General features: G+C 41.6%; 2 protein-coding genes across 3 annotated transcripts; both read right to left on the bottom strand.

The window, feature by feature from the left end:
* Positions 1-1,065: 1,065 nt before the first annotated feature.
* On the bottom strand, positions 1,066-7,268 carry mfap3l (microfibril associated protein 3 like). The gene is made up of 3 exons (XM_020095792.2): positions 7,021-7,268; positions 5,241-5,639; positions 1,066-2,206 (listed from the first exon to the last, which is right to left on the bottom strand). Exons 2-3 carry the CDS (start codon positions 5,512-5,514, stop codon positions 1,260-1,262), a joined length of 1,221 nt encoding a protein of 406 aa, XP_019951351.2. The 5' UTR covers positions 5,515-5,639; positions 7,021-7,268; the 3' UTR covers positions 1,066-1,259.
* Positions 7,269-9,683: 2,415 nt separating this feature from the next.
* Positions 9,684-17,432, bottom strand: aadat (aminoadipate aminotransferase). Of its 2 annotated transcripts, none has more exons than XM_020095579.2 (14): positions 17,291-17,432; positions 16,299-16,370; positions 15,702-15,870; positions 14,637-14,769; positions 14,016-14,090; positions 13,715-13,924; positions 13,488-13,553; positions 13,218-13,300; positions 12,746-12,842; positions 11,702-11,763; positions 11,521-11,585; positions 11,017-11,123; positions 10,390-10,491; positions 9,684-10,151 (listed from the first exon to the last, which is right to left on the bottom strand). In XM_020095579.2, the coding sequence occupies exons 2-14, from the start codon at positions 16,363-16,365 to the stop codon at positions 10,110-10,112; spliced, it is 1,278 nt and encodes a 425-aa protein (XP_019951138.1). In that variant the 5' UTR covers positions 16,366-16,370; positions 17,291-17,432; the 3' UTR covers positions 9,684-10,109. The 2 variants fall into 2 exon arrangements, with proteins under 2 accessions (XP_019951138.1, XP_019951137.1); XM_020095578.2 differs by lacking the exon at positions 17,291-17,432 and adding an exon at positions 16,881-17,022.
* Between the last annotated feature and the right edge of the window lie 183 nt (positions 17,433-17,615).

The raw sequence follows: 17,615 nt of genomic DNA, 5'->3' as shown, positions 1-17,615 counted from the left end.
TAATGATGTTGACTAACAGCCAATGAAAGATTTTTCTGTCTGTATTTTAAAATATCCATAAGTGAAGAGAGCTGATATTTATCCTCCAAAAAGCTACATGAAAAAAAAAAAGCCCAAACTTTTTTTTTCTTTTTTTTTTTTAAACACAGCACTTCCATTTTATTCCACTACAAAAAAGAGGCATCTCGAGAGCACCGGTAAAAGAACAGAGTCCAGTTCATCTCCATAATAGACTGGACTATTAAGCCAAGCAAAGAAGAAAGAAGTCCTTGTAGTTTAGCCCCAGAGAAAGATGTCAAACATCTCCACTGTCCACGTTCACATGCAGCAGAAATGCAACTGTACTGTTAAAGCCTCTGCGGAAGCAAGACGATGCTGAGAGCAGGTCAGGAGTCAAATGAAAAAAGTCACAGCACATGACAGAGGAAAACAATCCGCTCGTCTCTACTGAGGAGAGAGAAGACAAAAAGACTTCTTTAAAAACCACTTAAACTAGCCCAGAAACAAAAATCACACCAAACGGGTAACAATCTAATAATAGTTTAAAAAATATTTCGAAGGAAATAGTCATTATCAGAGTTGTGTGTGACCCGGAAATATACTGTACACTCAGAGGTTTAGCCTGGCTTACTTGTAACTTATAGAAACACAGTATGCTGTACAATCATGAAATTGTGACCAAACTTTCAAATCTTTTGTTTCAGTCCAGCATGCATCTGTAGGTGAGTGGGACATTTTACAACAACATCGGATCGGCTGCTAGAGCGGCTGGATGTGAGTTAACACATGAAGGAGGCTGAACTTTCAGGGTTTGGAAATAACGTCATGAAGAGCAGCTTGAGGCAGATTTCTGGAGTAAGTTGTAAAAATCCTAGCACTATAAGAAACAAAAAAAAATCATTCCCCTCGAGACTGAAGTCTTTAAATTATAATCTGAGCTATGGAAATTAAATTTCAACACAGGAAGTATTCCTTTACAATTCTCTGCTTATGACATTAATAGGAACATTGATTCCCCCACCCATGTACATTCAAGCATGAAAGGATCAGAGTGAGAAAAACCCATGAGAGTCTGAAAACTTTGTGGTTTATTCTCAGTGGAACAGCCTACAAAGGTTTGAACAAATTGTTCCATTCAGAAAAGATAAATTAAAAATGATTGTTTTTGTCCAAAATGTGAAATTAAAAATGTTTTGTGGACCTTTACTTGTCTTCAAGTGAAAATGCATAGCAGGGTAACCTTTTTTTTTCCTGGTTCGTCACACATGGCTCTCGTAAAACACCTGGCAGGGAGCGGTCATGTTTGCTGTTGGTTCGGGCATGGCCTGTTCAGCGCTCTGCTCGCCCTCAGCCTCGGGCTGCTCCTCGGAGTTAAGAGGAGCGAGCGGTGGGACGGAGGAGGGGGGAGGTGAGGAGGGGGGAGGTGAGGAGGGTGTGGCCTCTGGCTGTGGTGGTGCTTCAATGCTGCAGTAACCTCCGGCGGCGAGCTGCGGGTGGACCGACACCTGGATGGCGATGTGCTGCGGCTGCTCCTGGACCGAAGAGTTGTCTGAGTCAGCAGCGGGGGATTCGCTGCGTTCCCCTCGCTCTCTCTCCCTCTCCCTCTCCTGCAGGATGGTGAAGACGTCTCTCGCCCCTATGGAGGCGACCATGCCCGCTACCTCCCGGCGCCCCTCCGGTGCTTGTCTGAGAAAAGTGTGCCTCATCTCCTCCACGCCCACCACCTCGAGGATCTCCTCCATGAAGGTGCGGCAATTCATGATGAGCGGCGGCAATGGGATGCTGCGAGCAAGCTCCTCGATGTACCGCGCAAACTCCATGGTCTTGAACTGCGTCACCTTGGCGAGCTCCAGCGTCTTGGTCGAGGTGATGATTGGGATCCTCTTGGCGATCTCAAAGGCTTTCTGCAGCTTCTCTGCACCCTCGGTGCGGAAGAATTCATTGATGGCTTTCTCTGTCTTCTTTAGGTGGCTGCTCATCATGCAGAGGCGAGTGATGTTCAGGGCCATGATGATGGTGAAGGTGACTAGACACACCACCATGTAGTACACACCCATGTCACCATTGGTAAAGACCACACGCAGCGTCACCGTGCAGTTGGTGCTGCCGTACGCGTTGGACGCCATGCAAGTGTACTTTCCACGGTCTGCAAACTCGATGCTGGTGATGTTGAGGACACCATCGTCCAACAGCCACCACTTCCCACCTACAGAGAGAAACAGACAGAGGCTATGAAACACCTGGAAGAACAGACACATTTCAGAGTGTACAAAGTTCTGAGGCAGAGGCCTGAGCTTTCTTTTTCTTTTTCTTTTTATTTAAGATGAATTTAAACAGGAAAATGCAGGCTTGTTTTCAGAGGGTTACATAAATACAACCAAAAACTGTTTTTGTTGGCAACTTCTCAAAATCTTTCTTATTGAACAATTTAAACTTTCTGTTCAAACTAGATGTTTTTATCCCGCTTTTAAAAACAGGACAATTCACTGCCCACTAAGTGACTCACCCTAGAGTCAAAGTTGAAACCCTGAAAATCCTCTTAATGCATCTGTTTCTGTGCTCAGTGACGCCGCAGGATATTCTCCTCTGCGTTTCTGCAGCTGATGTTTGTTGCTTTCTAACAGGAACTCGCTCTGTGTGTTTGGGACCTGTGTCCGGAGAGCAGCAGTGTCCTTATTAGACCATGCTTTGCATATTGAGACAGGTGGTGGCTCAGTGTGCCGAAGTTTGACTTGCAAATCAAAACAACAATCAACCTCATGATTTCAAACCTTTTCAAGGATTTAAGCCCAATGTGGGTAAATAATGACGAAGATGTTTAAAGGCTGTGTCACCTAATTTACAAAACTGAACTAAAATGTACTTTATAATCTCAGAGCGCTTAATGTGGCAAGCCATAAACATAGTTTTACCTACGGTCCCTTATTGTTTTGTGAGTTGACATTTTGTCCAGAGCCACTGCACGCTCACCTGCATGAGTTGTCAATCAGACGGCTCCAACGCCCCAATGCAAACTGCACTTTATCGTCTATCCGACTCTAAATAGGTCCATGATGTATAAAACATACATGAAGACTTTAAACTAGAGACTGAGACCATTAACTCTTTAGTAAAAATGTTTACTGACATTATTAATCAAATGAGAGAGACATTCTTTTACCAAGTAGTGGAGTCACCCTCTGCTGGTCATTAGACAGAATACAAGTTTCAGGCACTTCTGCACTTGGGGGTCTATGTCTAAATTTATATAAAGTCTATATATAAAGAGAAGATACAGTGTTAGAGTCTTACATATCTGGAACTACACAATACACCAGCACTAAATTATGAAAGGTTAACCAGTAAGAGATGTTTTTGAAAAAGGATTGAAGTAAAATGGAAACAGGTTCAAGCTCCAACAACATGCAGCAACTAGTCACCAGCACTGCCTGTCAGTCAACACCTACAGTAAGCATGTTGGGGCCACATGTTTTCTAGCTCAAGGCCTAGGTTTGTTGCTTGTTTAAATACATGTACAGATTGAAGCACGTGTACAATTGGGTAAAACTCAATATACCTTTCTTCCCTGATTATTTCTGCTTTGGTGTTCAGGTTTATCAAGGTGTTAACCCCGCGTCACCTCGAAAAACCGGCAACGAGAATAGAGCGAATGAGATAACGGTGAAGCAAAGTTTGTAACGTATTAACGAATAAATCAATTATTCAAAATAACCCAAATGATATCAGGACAGTATTGGGATTTTTGGGATTATTTATTGGCACAAAACCCTCAATTAAGACACAAAAGGGTGTGATGTAAATCTTTAGTAGGGGCTGAGCTTTACAAGGTCCTGACAGGTTGAATGAGTTTCTTCCTTGGACAGAATCATGCTAGCTATTTCCCTCAATTCACTAGTCTTTGTGCTAAGCTGAGCTTCATTTTTATCACACAGACATGAGTCTCCCAATGAAATCCTCCAACTCCCTGCAAGAAAGTGAATAATCGCAATTCCCAAAATATATAATCTACTTGTTTTAAAAAAGAATTATTGTCTACAGTTTTATCTGCCAAGGTTTCCATCAGTGACGGTGGATGAAATGTAATCAAATCATGCTCTAAACTATCTAAGGCTTCCTTTTAAAAGATACAAAAGTGTTTTTCAGTTCTTGATAAAAAGTGTTGACATGAGCTGCATGTCCTGGATTTCAGTGCTGAATTTATCCACAAAAAGCTACATTTCCTCAGCGACTCTGTCTGTACAGTGTGGGAGTGCGATGGACAGATATCACAGAAGGCGTCTTTAAATCTTAGGTCTGGACGAGACTGTAAAAACATTTCTGCCGCCCTCTTTACTGCTTAAACACAATCAATTTCCCACTCTGGTTTCCTCTGGAGGATGTGAGAGCAACACTTCATCAGAGAGCCAGATTCTAATTTTACCTTCAACACTGAATCATGTGATGCGATTGATGTTCTGTCCAATACTACGAGGAAGTTGGAAGGAAAAAAAAAAAACCCACAACAAGTAGCCTGAGTAACAGACAGACATCTGCAAGTGCAGGTTAGTAAAACTGATCTTTAAGAAACAACTGTTCAACACTGAGTGAACTACCTGCTGTCAAAGTCTTCCACTGCCTTATTACATTCCTGAGTGTAACCCAGGGGGGAAATCTGAACGGTAAAGACACTGTTCTGTGTTTGTCCTAAGAACAATGCAGGTTGCAACAAGTCGGCTCAAGACTTAAGTGTCAAAACAACAAACGCTTCTTCCCTCTGCATTCCTTCTGAAGTGAGTCGAAGCTCTCAAACAGACAAAGCATGAAAATAAAAAAATTACTTTGTGGATCTAACTGGATCTAACGTCCAATATGAGAGGATGAAGACATAACTGAGTCGGGTATAAACCTGTCTGCAAGACTTAAAGGTCAAATGTTGATGCTGCCGTTCTACCCCGTGTTCTTCTACGTCCTTCCTGTCTCTCTGCATCTGGCAGAGGTGAACTATCTCCACTAACATGGTGAAAATCATTCACACTTTTCTGAATAAAACATTAAGCTTCAGAGAAAAAGGGAATGAAATACTACCTGGGGGGGGGTAACACTGTAGTATGCATTTAACTGTATTGACTTGATATCAACTTGATAGAACAGAACAAACATGACACCTTCTCTATACATTAAATTATAATTGAGTGAGTGACAGTGCTGGTGACAAAGAGAACAGGAAACCAGATTTAAAGTAACAGTACGATCCGTCTCACCACTCGTCTCCGTGTCCAGACGGTCACCATGGGAGTTGAACCACAGAACTCTGGGGAACGGTTCTCCGGTGACGTTGCAATCAATCAGCACACAGCTCCCCTCCCGGGCAATTATCTGGCTCACTTTAGTGAACGCAACTGGGACAAATCCGCTGTCTGTCACATTGCTGGTCTCTGTGCGGTTTCCGTCCCTGTCCACAGATAAGGCCCCGGTGGTGTGAGAGGCGATAAGGGACACCAGGACCACAAACACGTCTGCGCTGCTCCAGTGCATTTTCTCAGAGTGTTGGCGAGGGGGAAGAGACTTGTCATTCCTCCTGGGTCTCCATCCTGCACACTGGCTATCTCTTGATGGTAGAAGGCAATTTGGTATTTGGCTCTGTGGCTCCGAAGATCTCACTGAAAACAAGACAGGGATTCATGGAATTTATTAATGAGTCAGCGCAGGACACAGCCACATGTACCTGTTCAGGCCTGGATGCTCAGACGCTGTTTGTGTAACAGGCTCTTGAATGACACAGAGCTGCAACTCAAGACCATTTTCATTATTAATTAATCGTTTGTCGGATAAAAAAAAGTTTAAATAGATCTGTTGTAACATCTCCAAGTCCAAGGTCACATGTTCAAATTGGTTTAATATGCAAATACAACATATTTACAGTAAAGTACAACCAGGGATAGTTGCTGAATTAATCTGATTAAGACATGGTCACAAACTAATCATTGTGTGTCTCTTAAAGTCTGTCAGGTGTATTTCAGTTCTTTTAAAAGCCCGAAACAAATAAAATATATCATTAATACAATTTAACAACCACTTAAACCCTTTTGGCTAATTTTTAATTAACAGCCAATCAGTTATCGCATCATTTATCATTTCCTATCACGCCACAGGTTGCAACTGTACATATGCTTAAATATTAATATCCAATACTGTTAAGCAATCATCTATGGGTTGTTCTATAACAGAGGATTTGTTGATTAGTCAAATAAAATAGAGCAATTTATCGGTTTCTCGTCTGTTTAAGACTTTTAAGTGGAGCAAAGTGGTTTGATTCCCATTTTGATCACATTGACTCATGATGAAATAAAACACCAGAGTCAGGTCTGCTCTGAACAACTCTTGTAAATATCTCCAGTTTGTGTAATCGTGACTGAATCCAGCTGTTTCACGACAGACAGCTTCTTCCTCCTCCTCCACGTGAACATCTGGATTCTTACGAAAACAAAGCCACAACATAACGGAGCGGTGCGGGCTTCGTCTAATCGCTGGACCACGTCCTCGCACTGGGAACGTGGAAATCAACGAATTTAGCATCGTTAGCTCCCACGAGCGAGCCACACAAACACATGGGTGATGAAACGCAGATTCTTAAATGTACGCATTTGTTCGGATGTGTCGGCTTCTGCGTTGTTTCGGCCTCGTTTAGCGAGCTGCAAAGCTGCGGGACCCGGCTATGTGCTGGTTGGCTTTTTTTTTTTTTTTTTTTAGCATCACGGGACCGTTTCCAGATCTGCCTCAGCTGTTTACTGAGTGCTAGCGTCGTTAGCATGTGATGAGCTAACGTTGTTAAAAGTGTGTCTGCGGGTTAAAATGGACATTAACGCATGAATCATCGGAGTCGTGCACACGGTGACGTGGATCCACACCGAGAACCGCGGTGACGTTACCCGCGCCGCGGCTCCGGCTAAGCGGACAACTCGACGCTAGCTGCTAAACGAGGAGCTACAACCCCGACGGGAAAAAAAACACAAAACAAGAAAACCACCGGTTCTTACTCACATCATGACCCGGCGTCTTCTGAACGCGGGTGTCGGTGAGAGGAACCAGGCTCGAGGTGTTGTCGCTCATTTCTCGGGCATCTCCATCCACCTCTCGCCGCTGCTCGACCGCTATGTCACCGCGACGAGCTGCTCTGAGCTGCGGATCAGCTGCGGAATCACGGAGGCGACGTCGCCGGGTTGCGTCGCTGCAACAGATCGAGCGATGAAATAAATAATAATAATAATAGAGTTAGAATAAACTGTATTCATCTAAAACCCTTTAAAACACAGTTACAAAGCTGATTCACGAGTTAAATATAACACAAATAAAGGCAAACAATAGGAAACAGTTAAAAAAAACAATAACTTGTATAAAACCTTTCAAAACAGCTTTAAAATGTGTTTAAGAGTTAAAAATATAAACTGAGGGCAAATATAAACAATAATAACTTATATATAAAAACCTTTCAGCCTTAAAATGTGCTTCAGAAAGAGGTCAGATATAAAAGCATTCAAACAAGAAATAATATATATTAAAAGTTGTGGCTTAATATCAGAGGAACAAAAATTAAAACTTTTCTTAACTTCGGCCTTAAACTAGATCTTCCACTTGATCGCGCTCCTGCGCGTTTATTCCTTTATCTGCTTTTTTATTTTATTTTCCTTTTCTTCAAAATGTCATTTGAACGTGTTCTTATCCGACTTTGAACAAACTTGCTGACATCAGTATAATATAAAAGTTTCCAAGATATGGACGATGAAACTATAGTTTTCAAATATATTTTTCCAAAGTCAAATATGTTGATATCATGATTTTGCATTGTTTAAGCACAGTGAGGAGGCTCAACACGTGATCAGAACTGTTTTTTCCTGCTCTGCTTGTAAAGAAGAGTTTAAATCAACGTTCACTCAGGAGGAATAATCAGATTTCAAACTTAAACTTCCTTAAGCCAAGAGTAAATCCAAATACTTTCCACCCTTTGGTACCTTTACTCATCGTTACCCCAGTTTAAAGCAGGAGTTATTGTAATGTTACTCGATATGACGAACATTGTTTCCCGTTGACATTAACAATACTATTCATTTGGAGTCATGTTTCTGGAGACGTGACAAATGTGAGTTTAATGTTTTCCAATAACTCCTGAACTCGGGTTGATGAGCGTTGGGTGATAAATCCCTGTGAGGTTTGTGGTTATATTTGTCACTTCTCACATTGCACTTTGTAATTTGATCTAAATAGTTGACGAATGCACTTTGGCCTTAAAAACCTCACTCACATAAAGGTAAAGTGTAAGTACATTTAATTTTGTGGTGCAGTTAAGTGGATCTTTTTGTGCACGTCTGCATTTAAATATGCACACACGCAAATGGACTGTGGTCACAACCCATTCCCTCCTGCATTTATTAACCAAATCTAAACGGTTGAATTCTACGCAAGGAGAAAACAAAGCAGGACTCAGAGCAGCACAAAAAAAGGTGGTTATTTTGGAACAATGAGGGAAATATGGATTCCAAAAGGAAGGAAATAACCAAACAAAGCCCCTCTGAATACAGTCAGGGTTATACAGGCTGCTTGTTTGAGAGCTGACTGAGCTTACAGCCACAGTTCAAGTCTGAAATCGGCACAAGGCCTCAGCAAACAGATATCAATAGCCTCTTAACCTAAATGGCGTTATTGACTCTGACTAAGGGAGCGGCTGTGCTTTGACAGTGTTGTAGTTTTACAACCAAAGTTAAAACATCTACATTTGAATAGAGTGACCCATGGCTACCTTTGTTTTCCATATAAAACAGAAGGACAAGAATAGAACAAGTACAGGAAACCTCTGACCTCCAGGCATGAATGAAACAATCAATACAAAAATTATAAAATCAGTTCATCTTTACAGCAATAACTTGGTCTCGGTCTCACTGTCTGTCAGGGTCAGTGTTTTGTTTTTTTAACGCGTCAGTAAAATAAATAAGATCACACTATCCTGAAGAAATAACTGTTTAATAAAATATGATGTAAGGGACGATAAAGGGCCAAACTTAAGTCCATAAAAGATAAGGCAGTGCTATAGTTTTAACTGCTCCAGCATTCACTGGGTATAAATGACATTATTCAACATTCTAAAATAGTGCTTTTCCTATTCACACACAAGTTCATGTTTCCCTCCTGTATGTAAATCTAAGTCCAGGGATTAGGATGTATTTTAAATGTGGTAATCATACGTAGTCGAACTGTATCCTTAACCTGAGGGTTTAAGTACTATTACCACAGCGACAGGAGTATGAGGTGGAGCAAATACCTGATTCCTAAGCTGCTTATCTCCTTACCCTTTACAGATGAATGTTTCATTTGTACTCAAACACTCGTGAGAGTTATACACACTGTTCACAGAGTGCTTTATATTCACACAGAGGGAAGGAAGTCTGTTCAAAGGAAAAGAAAAGTTTCCAATAACAGACGGGCTCTGTTGTGAGCATGATCACCGACCATGCAGGTCTCAAACACATGAAAACAAGCTTGTTTTTCTGACGAACAGAATTTTTCAAGGTCAACAGGAAACAAAGAGGGCCCCCCCCCCACTGTTGCCGGAAAGATAAAACCATCAATGCATTATAAACTTATCAAGTAACAGCAGCCAAACACAATAATACTGGTAAGAGGACAAAAAAAAAACAATAGAACCAGGCCAATGCATTTGTTTCTCTGTATTCTCAAATTACAATCATAGATGGTACATAAATATCAATATGGACGACATACCAGCTCTGTAAAAGTGATGCCGATGCATCTCATTCACATCCATGATTATTAACATTCTGTGTTTGGAACCATTTCATCAGGAATAATTGTGTTTTGAGGCTTCAGTAGAACAAAAACATTGAATCATAGGATAATTAAAAGCCATTATTTACTTTGTAGATGAAGGAGACAACCTTTGTGTGTAGTGTAACAACAGAGCAACACATTCATTTTAGTTTTCGTTGCTCCAGAGCTGTTTGAGTAGTGAGCATCATATTAAAACTATTCTTTGTGGGGTTTTGCTTCAGGCAGCAAATATATTAAAATATATTTAAACTTAAGTTAGAAAACATACATCATGTACCAGGGAACAGTCATCACAAAGCTTCTTTGATGAGCAGAGAGAGTCTTCTGAAACCCTGCAGAAGAATTGAGAGGTTAGTGTCAGTTTTAATAAAATAATCCTCAGTCCCACGGCGGAGAAATCTGACACATCACAGCAGCAATGGGGAAATTAAAAATAGAAAGAGCCGTCAAAAGAAATGAAGTAATAATAAAACAATATATAGAGTGCACAGGACTGCATATGTAAGATTGAATTTCACGGACAGATATTGAAGTAATGGTGTTTTTGTGTGTGTGTGTGTGTGTGTGTACCTCATCGATCTGTTCCGGTGTAGAGAGAGAGAAAGCTGCTCTGACATAGGGACAGGGTTCATTACTGTTGATCATGAAGACGCCTCCGGGAACCAACAGAACCTTTAACACAAACATGTGACTCAACGTTTGCTCCAAGTTTCTCTTTTTCCCCCAGATTTCATGCATCGAAAGTCATGAGAACAGAACTTCTAATTCCTACAGCTGCTTTCATTGTGTCCTGTACTAACGGACTAATCTTCACTCCTAGCTAAGCTAAGCCTCGTGTTGAGGTTTTAAATATCCTGGACACTAGAGGAGAGAAACCATCAGTGCTGGGAAAAGCCTGATTGCACCCACTTGTTTTTTTTACATTTTTAATCAGGCATTGACTCACAGGGATTTACAGACACTGTGTGTAGGAGGGGAAACACTCAGTTGCTAAACCCACTCATTCAGTGCACAATGGCTTCTATATATGCACCATCTCTCACTCTACTCACACAGACAATCTCCCTTTGTATAAAACAACATCTGCTCACAACCAGCGCAACAGAGAAACAGAGGAAAAAGCACCCAGATGCATTCTGGGTACCTGATATTTGCATGTTAAGAGTTCAATCACAGGATTTGTTTGTGAATTCTGACCTCTTTCTCCAACGCCTTCTCCATAATGAGCCTCTGAGTGTCAGCGACGCCTTTAAGTTTGATCCACAGGAACATGCCTGCTGATGGAGTGTGCCACTCTGCCACATCTACACAAAGACACACACACATTAGGGAATAGGGAAAGCCAGGGTATTTAAAAAAAGGAACAGATCCATGAGATCCAACATCCATAATTCTCATCACTAACATCCATGAATACTGTCTGTACCAAAGACTGTAAATAAAAATCATCTCCTTCCTCCCATTGTACAAAAATGAAGCAGAAACATCTTCTCACACTTGGAGAATCTTAACAGTGATAAAAAAAAACACCCAAAAAGACAGAAACTCTTCTTTACATTTTATTGACAGGTCAGTCATGCTCAACAACATTAACTCCCACCCGGGACCCAAATTTGGTTATAAGCTACTGTTTTGTCCATTTACAGTAAATCAAATTTAAAACAGAGCTTTTATAGGTAACGAGCTGATTTGACCACGAACCTTTGAGCCACTTGTCTGCGGAGGTGATCATAGCATCACGCTGTTTCCTGTAGAAGTCAATCACCCTGAGAGATGAAAGAAAATATATTGTTTGATCCGTCACTGCAGGAGAGGCTGACGCTGTAATAATCAGTTTACTGTTTATTTCTCAACCAGTCGAACGTGTCACAGAAATAAATACCTGTCTATGTGCTGGAGGAAACCATCTTGTCCCCAATTGTGCAACAGCTGAGACACCATGAGCTGAAAAGACGCAGGAGACAGGTTTTAAAATGTAGATTCAAATTATTTTATTTTTTATTTCATTCCACTTTTACATTTGTGTTTATTTTAGATTTAGTTTGTCACCACGTGAAAGAAACCTGAAGAGCATTCTGAGAACACACGTCTCCACCACGGCTGACTGGCTTCTTTATCATCACATGCATTCATATTCGTTGATAGATCTGATCTTTATTTAAATCCCCACCAAATTACACACTCATAAATATCAGTTCCCTAAATATGACAGATTTTATCATTAAGATTTCAATTATGTCTTGAGAAAAGTCCACTTTATCAAATCTGCTCTAGAAGTTAAGTCACTTTTCCTGCAGTTGTGCACCACTTGATTCAGTAGTTTTTGCATAATTCAGCTAAAAGTCCTTGGTGGTGGGGAAAAATGTGAACGTAAGCATTTCTGAGTCTCTATCTACAATCTAGTCATCATTTAAAAAAAAAAAAAAAGAGCAGAAGCAGTGATTGAATCAGAAGGGGGCAGCAAGTCTTTGGTTGATCCTAATTATTTCTCCCTTCATTAAAACCTCTTCAGCTGCTTCTAATCCACGCGCACCACAACGGCTTATTTGGCTTCAGCTGCACAGCGACAACAGAGTCGCTGTGCAGCTGAATTTGTGTGGGTTTCAATGTGGCGTGCCTGGTGGGTGCGACCGACATTGGCACATTGCACAAGTCAGTGATGACTCTGCTAAAACAATATGCCACAAGTACAGAGACTTCCCCTCTCAGCCGCGCTGCTCTGTGCTCACTTCTGCACAGAGGTTTGCTTGGTGCAGGAATTATTCCCTTTAGCTCATTTGCACGCCAACAAGATGGAGGCTGCCACGCAGGACGAATATCAAATGATCAGGAAGAGGTTTGCAAAGAAACCAGCAATGCAAAATGTTTATTTAGTGGCAGTGAAAAGAGCAGGACGTTGGTGGAGTCAAATTAAAACTTGATTCACCTGTGTGAAGGTACTAGTGTGCATCGTTGAGGCCTGGATGTGCAGCACCACCCGGTCCACCAACGGTTTCGGACCCGTCACAAAACCAATCCTCAGCCTGAAAGAGATGCGGTTAAACATGAAATATCTCCCACACAGAATCGTGTAATATTTAACTTTGTGAATTTATTATACACCGACTTCACACTTTGTATGTTCTTAGTATACGTATCTGCAAAACCTTTACTTTTAAAAAACAAAAACTGAAAATGCATTTTAATATCTTGAATCTAGAAGTGTATTCGAGGAGTTTAACATTAAGATGTAAATGTTTTAAACACTCAATAGCTGCACCTGATTACATAGACACACTCATAGTTTAATTCCAAAGTGAAAATAAACTGGAAAAACACACCCAGTTGCAGGAAGCACACCAACACTGTGCTGTAGCAGAGTCACACGCACATGGTATTTAAGAAAAGCAAACACTCACCCTGAAGACAGGATCTTAGAGAAGGAGTCTGTCCTGATGATTCTCCCATCAACGTCCATAGAGAGAAACGTGGGAGTCCACGGCTGCCAAACAAAGACACAACATGAGTCACACTGTGGCCTCAATTTATAATAATACAACTTATATCATTGAGATCAGACCTTGAAATAATAATAAAAAGGAGACAACTCAACTAATGTTCTTAATTTGATTTATTGTCACGTAAAAGTACATTCAGACAAACAGCAGGTGAGTGAACTCTTTCTGTACCTTGTCAAACTGCAGGAAATAGTACGGGTCGTCCTCGATGATGAGCATGTCGTACTGCCGGGCGAGCTATTAAAGAGACCAGAGAACGTTAATAGAAAATGACAGAGTGGATCTGCAGGGAAATCAGCCTCACAACAAGCTCTAATTAGAAGAGTCGGTGTTCCACTGACAGCTTGGCACAAATCGTTAAACATTTCTGTTTTGTAACTTTACAGATGGAGACGAACCTCGTACACGTCTTTCTTCCTCTGAGCCGTCATGGAGGCACCGGTGGGGTTTCCTCCATTGGGGATAGTGTAGAGGACTTTGGGAGCGGTGCTGCCGGGCTTGTGGACCTCTGACGGGTCCCACCGAGACAAGACCTCCTTCAGGGCCGCAGGTACGATGCCGTGCTGATCACTGGGAACGTTGATTAAGTTGCAACCGAGTGGCTGAAGCTACGGAGTAAAGGCAGTAAGTCAAAAGACTGATGCAGCTTCAGTTAATGTAAAAAAAAAAAAAGATATTATTTAAAATGAAGTGCTCTACCGCTGCCAGTGTCCCTGAGTACGTGGGGGCATCCAGCAGAACGTTGTCTCCAGGGTTGACCAGCATCTCAAACACCTGAAAAACAAAACACAGTGAACACAAGACTCAAAGTCAAAATCACAATAATCATGAGAACTTCTTTTAAAGCAATATGCAAACACAATAAGAGGTTTAAAGTATATTACTAGTTAAAAAAATGTATGTCTTCCAAATATCTAGATACTGTTTAAACAGTAAAAGAAACAAGCATGCTCCATCAAAAACTTCTTCATTATGCAATCATCCATTAGGCAAAAAATACCAAAAGACAAATTAATAAAAAGGCAGATGAAAATGATTTATAATTATTTAAAAGATTTGGACACAACAGAAAAAAAAAAAATCACAGAAATGAAACTCAGACCTCAAAGATTTCAGAAACATCAGCTCAATACACTTATAATTACAATCAATTATCATGAAATGAGGTAAAGTCATTTAGTAGAAAGGCCATGAAACTTTGCTTTCATATCTTTGGAGCCTGTTAAAAGCTTTCCTGGGTTTTCAAAAACATTCAGAGTGTGATGCAGTCGTCCATCACCAGTATGAATGAGAGTAATTTGCAGCTGGTGGAGTCGGTACCTTACAGAGCCCCTCCTGGCTGCCTGTGGTCACACACAGGTCCATCTGGCCGTTCTCCACGGTGTAGTTGGCGGACGGTGGATTGTGGAGGTTTTTCTGCAGGTTCTTCATCCACGTCAGCAGCTCTGGGATTCTGCACAGAGATGGAAACTTTTTAACAACTGACACCAGCAGCATTTGTAGGATTTGAATTCCAGATTTGAAAAGCAGGATCATTTCAGGGACTTGTTTATTTGATCGGGACAGTGCTAACTGACCAACAGACAAAATACTGTTAATGAGCCAGAGTTCCATTTCATCCTTTGTCCCTAGCTATGTCTCTAAGGCAACTTGAAATACAAAAAGCTCTTACATCATTGATATATATATATATATATATACACACACACATATATACATATACACACACACACACACACACACCATGCTAACTGTACATCAATTGTACCCACGTTTAAAACACTACGGCAGATAAAAAAAACTGTAACGATGATAATGATGCTCAGCAGATAACCCATAATGAAAACACTGCACAAGACAGAAAATAAAAAAGGTGAAAACATAAAAATCAAAGTGTACAATGCAACACTCAGATATGACACAAAGAGACACGCATGTAGAATAAAATATAAACTTGAGTGGTCACAATGTGACCTGCATTGAACCAAACCCAAGCCCCTGTTACAATAAACACAAGACACCAGACCTCTTCTTTAAAAGTTTCTTTTATTATCAAAATTATAAACACAGTGCATCTCCATCACAATCACACACAATCACAGGAGACCCAGGTAATTGCCTACTTTGCCTGCACTGTTGTGACGCCCTGGTTAGACTGATATCTGTTATCAGTGATTACTCAGAGTCAACAAATCAGTCTGTGAAACGAGTCATTTGAAGCCGCAAGGTTTACAGAGGTGGTCATATAAAGATAACCTCCACACACTCGGCTGTAAAAGGTTTGATCCTGATGCAGCGAGATGCAAAAGTGGGATATATATTATAAACGATTTCATTACTAATGTAGAGGTAAACACCTGATGAGTGTCTGTTTTGTTCTCTCACCCACTCGAAGCGGAGTACTGCAGAGCCCTCTTCATCGTAGTCGCATCGAAGGTGAGCGTTTGTCCATTCTTCACCGTGATGGACGCCGACTCGAAGGGGAAGGTGTTGGGGTTCGGCGCTCCACCGGCCAATGAGATCAGGGTCGGAGGGGACCGCTGCTGCAGCTCAGCTACATAAAGGTGAAGACAAACAAGACGAGGACTGAGTTGATATATACAGATTTCAGCTGAAGCACTGAGATCCTGGTGTTAGAAACACACTTGCAGGAATCATACTACAAATAAAAACCTAGACCAACAGCTAAGTTCGGGTTTGTGCCAATTTAACTGAAGATTATTTTGAGAACATTAGGTCCTGCAGCACAATTTGAATTGACATGATAAGGGGCTTAAGGTGGCTCCTGCTAATCCGTCCCGAGGAAGATCCCTGATTCAAAATCTGGTCTCAAAACATGAATAGTTTGAGCACGATAAGCACTAAAACACAAATGATTTAAAAAGTCAAGGACACTTTTCTTGCTTTGCTGCCAAAGCACTTTGTAAACTCAGTGTTTTTTAAAAAAGTGCTACATGAAGATGTAACGAGAAGCAGACTCACTCAGCATCCTGATGGCAGAGGGATTTCGAGCTGCACTAACAGCCGTCAGAAACCGAGCGTAATTCATGATTCCTGCAGAAAGAGGCAGAGAAAAGGTTTAGTGCACGAATCCCTCGACTCTGCACCTGCACCTGAGGCTCCCAGTGAAACATGTGGTCTGTCTGCTTTTGAGAAAACTGCACCTGAACACACATTTTAACTTCTTACAGTGAGAGGACACGTGCAGCGGCTCCACAGGAGCAGTGACGCTGCTGTGAACATTGTTTGAGTTCGGATCCATGTTTAACTTCACTGATATCTGCTGCTTTTCGTTCATTTCAGTACCAGCAGAGGAGGAAATGTGTGACTCTGAGTTCTGTACCAAAGTGAATCTGTACGTTCAGTAAACTAGATGTCTTTGGATTAAAATACACGTGACTTAAGATAAAAGAAAGTGAAGCACCCCCCCCCCCCCCAAATGTTTGTGTTTGACACGAGATAAATCCTGGCGCGTGTTAATCTGAGTCGTGTTGAACTCGTGTAAATCAGCGTAAACTCGAGTTAAAGTGAATGAACACGAACAGGAACGGGCCTCACACTCACCGGGACTCGAACACGTGAGCGTGAAACTTTCTGCACTAAGTTGTTTTTTTTTTAACGTAAACTACGACTTTGACTCGGTCACGCGCTGCTGCTCCACCGACCTTGTGTTTGATTTTCTTCTTCTGCGTTTCACAGCAGTCGCAAACTAACGTGTTGGTGCACACCGCCACCTGCTGGTCAGGTTATTACCCCGACACTAGGCGCCACAGGGCTTCTGGGTAATGTAGTATTTCATATGTGGATAATGTATGGTGGCTAGCTTAGCGCTCCACGTTGAAAGAACTACATTACCCACGCGTAAAAACACAACTACAGCTACATGCCCCCTTTTACATGTGTTATGATTACAGGAGTTAGCATATAGCCGTTTAGCATTAACCAAATGAAAGAAAATGGCTGTGGATTCTTACCGGTGGAGAGGTAGTTCTTCCCCGCTGAGGAGCGACCAACCGTCGGGCGAGGAGCGGCCGCAAGACGCGGAAGAGGGCGAACTTCCGCGTTGCTAGCTCAGCGTGTTCGCGCTAAGCTAACAGCACGCGTTCAGAGTTTCGCGTTTTAACCCACTTCCGGTCAGATTCGATCCGTGTTCGCAGCTCTCTGTGCCGACGTGAACTTTCTGAGATGAGTTCTCCAGCGTCAGCTACACGTGTTAGCCAATGAGAGCTAGCACCTCGGGTGGATAATGTAAAGCTAACCTCCTTCGAGTTAGCATCTCACGTGTGATTCTCTCGGTAA

Source organism: Paralichthys olivaceus, chromosome 22 (assembly GCF_024713975.1).
Source record: "Paralichthys olivaceus isolate ysfri-2021 chromosome 22, ASM2471397v2, whole genome shotgun sequence".
Classification (NCBI taxonomy): Eukaryota; Metazoa; Chordata; class Actinopteri; order Pleuronectiformes; family Paralichthyidae; genus Paralichthys; species Paralichthys olivaceus.
The sequence above is the reverse complement of the archived record's forward strand: the minus strand, read 5'-3'. Positions and strand labels throughout refer to the sequence as shown.

Coding starts and splice junctions, on each gene's coding strand:
- mfap3l (XM_020095792.2), bottom strand. CDS start 5,514: ATGCACTGGAGCAGCGCAGACGTGTTTGTGGTCCTGGTGTCCCTTATC. Junction 2,207..5,240: donor TCTGGACACGGAGACGAGTG/GTGAGACGGATC, acceptor TTCTCTCTGTAG/GTGGGAAGTGGTGGCTGTTG.
- aadat (XM_020095579.2), bottom strand. CDS start 16,365: ATGAATTACGCTCGGTTTCTGACGGCTGTTAGTGCAGCTCGAAATCCC. Junction 12,843..13,217: donor TCTAAGATCCTGTCTTCAGG/GTGAGTGTTTGC, acceptor CATCTCTTTCAG/GCTGAGGATTGGTTTTGTGA. Junction 10,152..10,389: donor CACCGGAACAGATCGATGAG/GTACACACACAC, acceptor ATTCTTCTGCAG/GGTTTCAGAAGACTCTCTCT.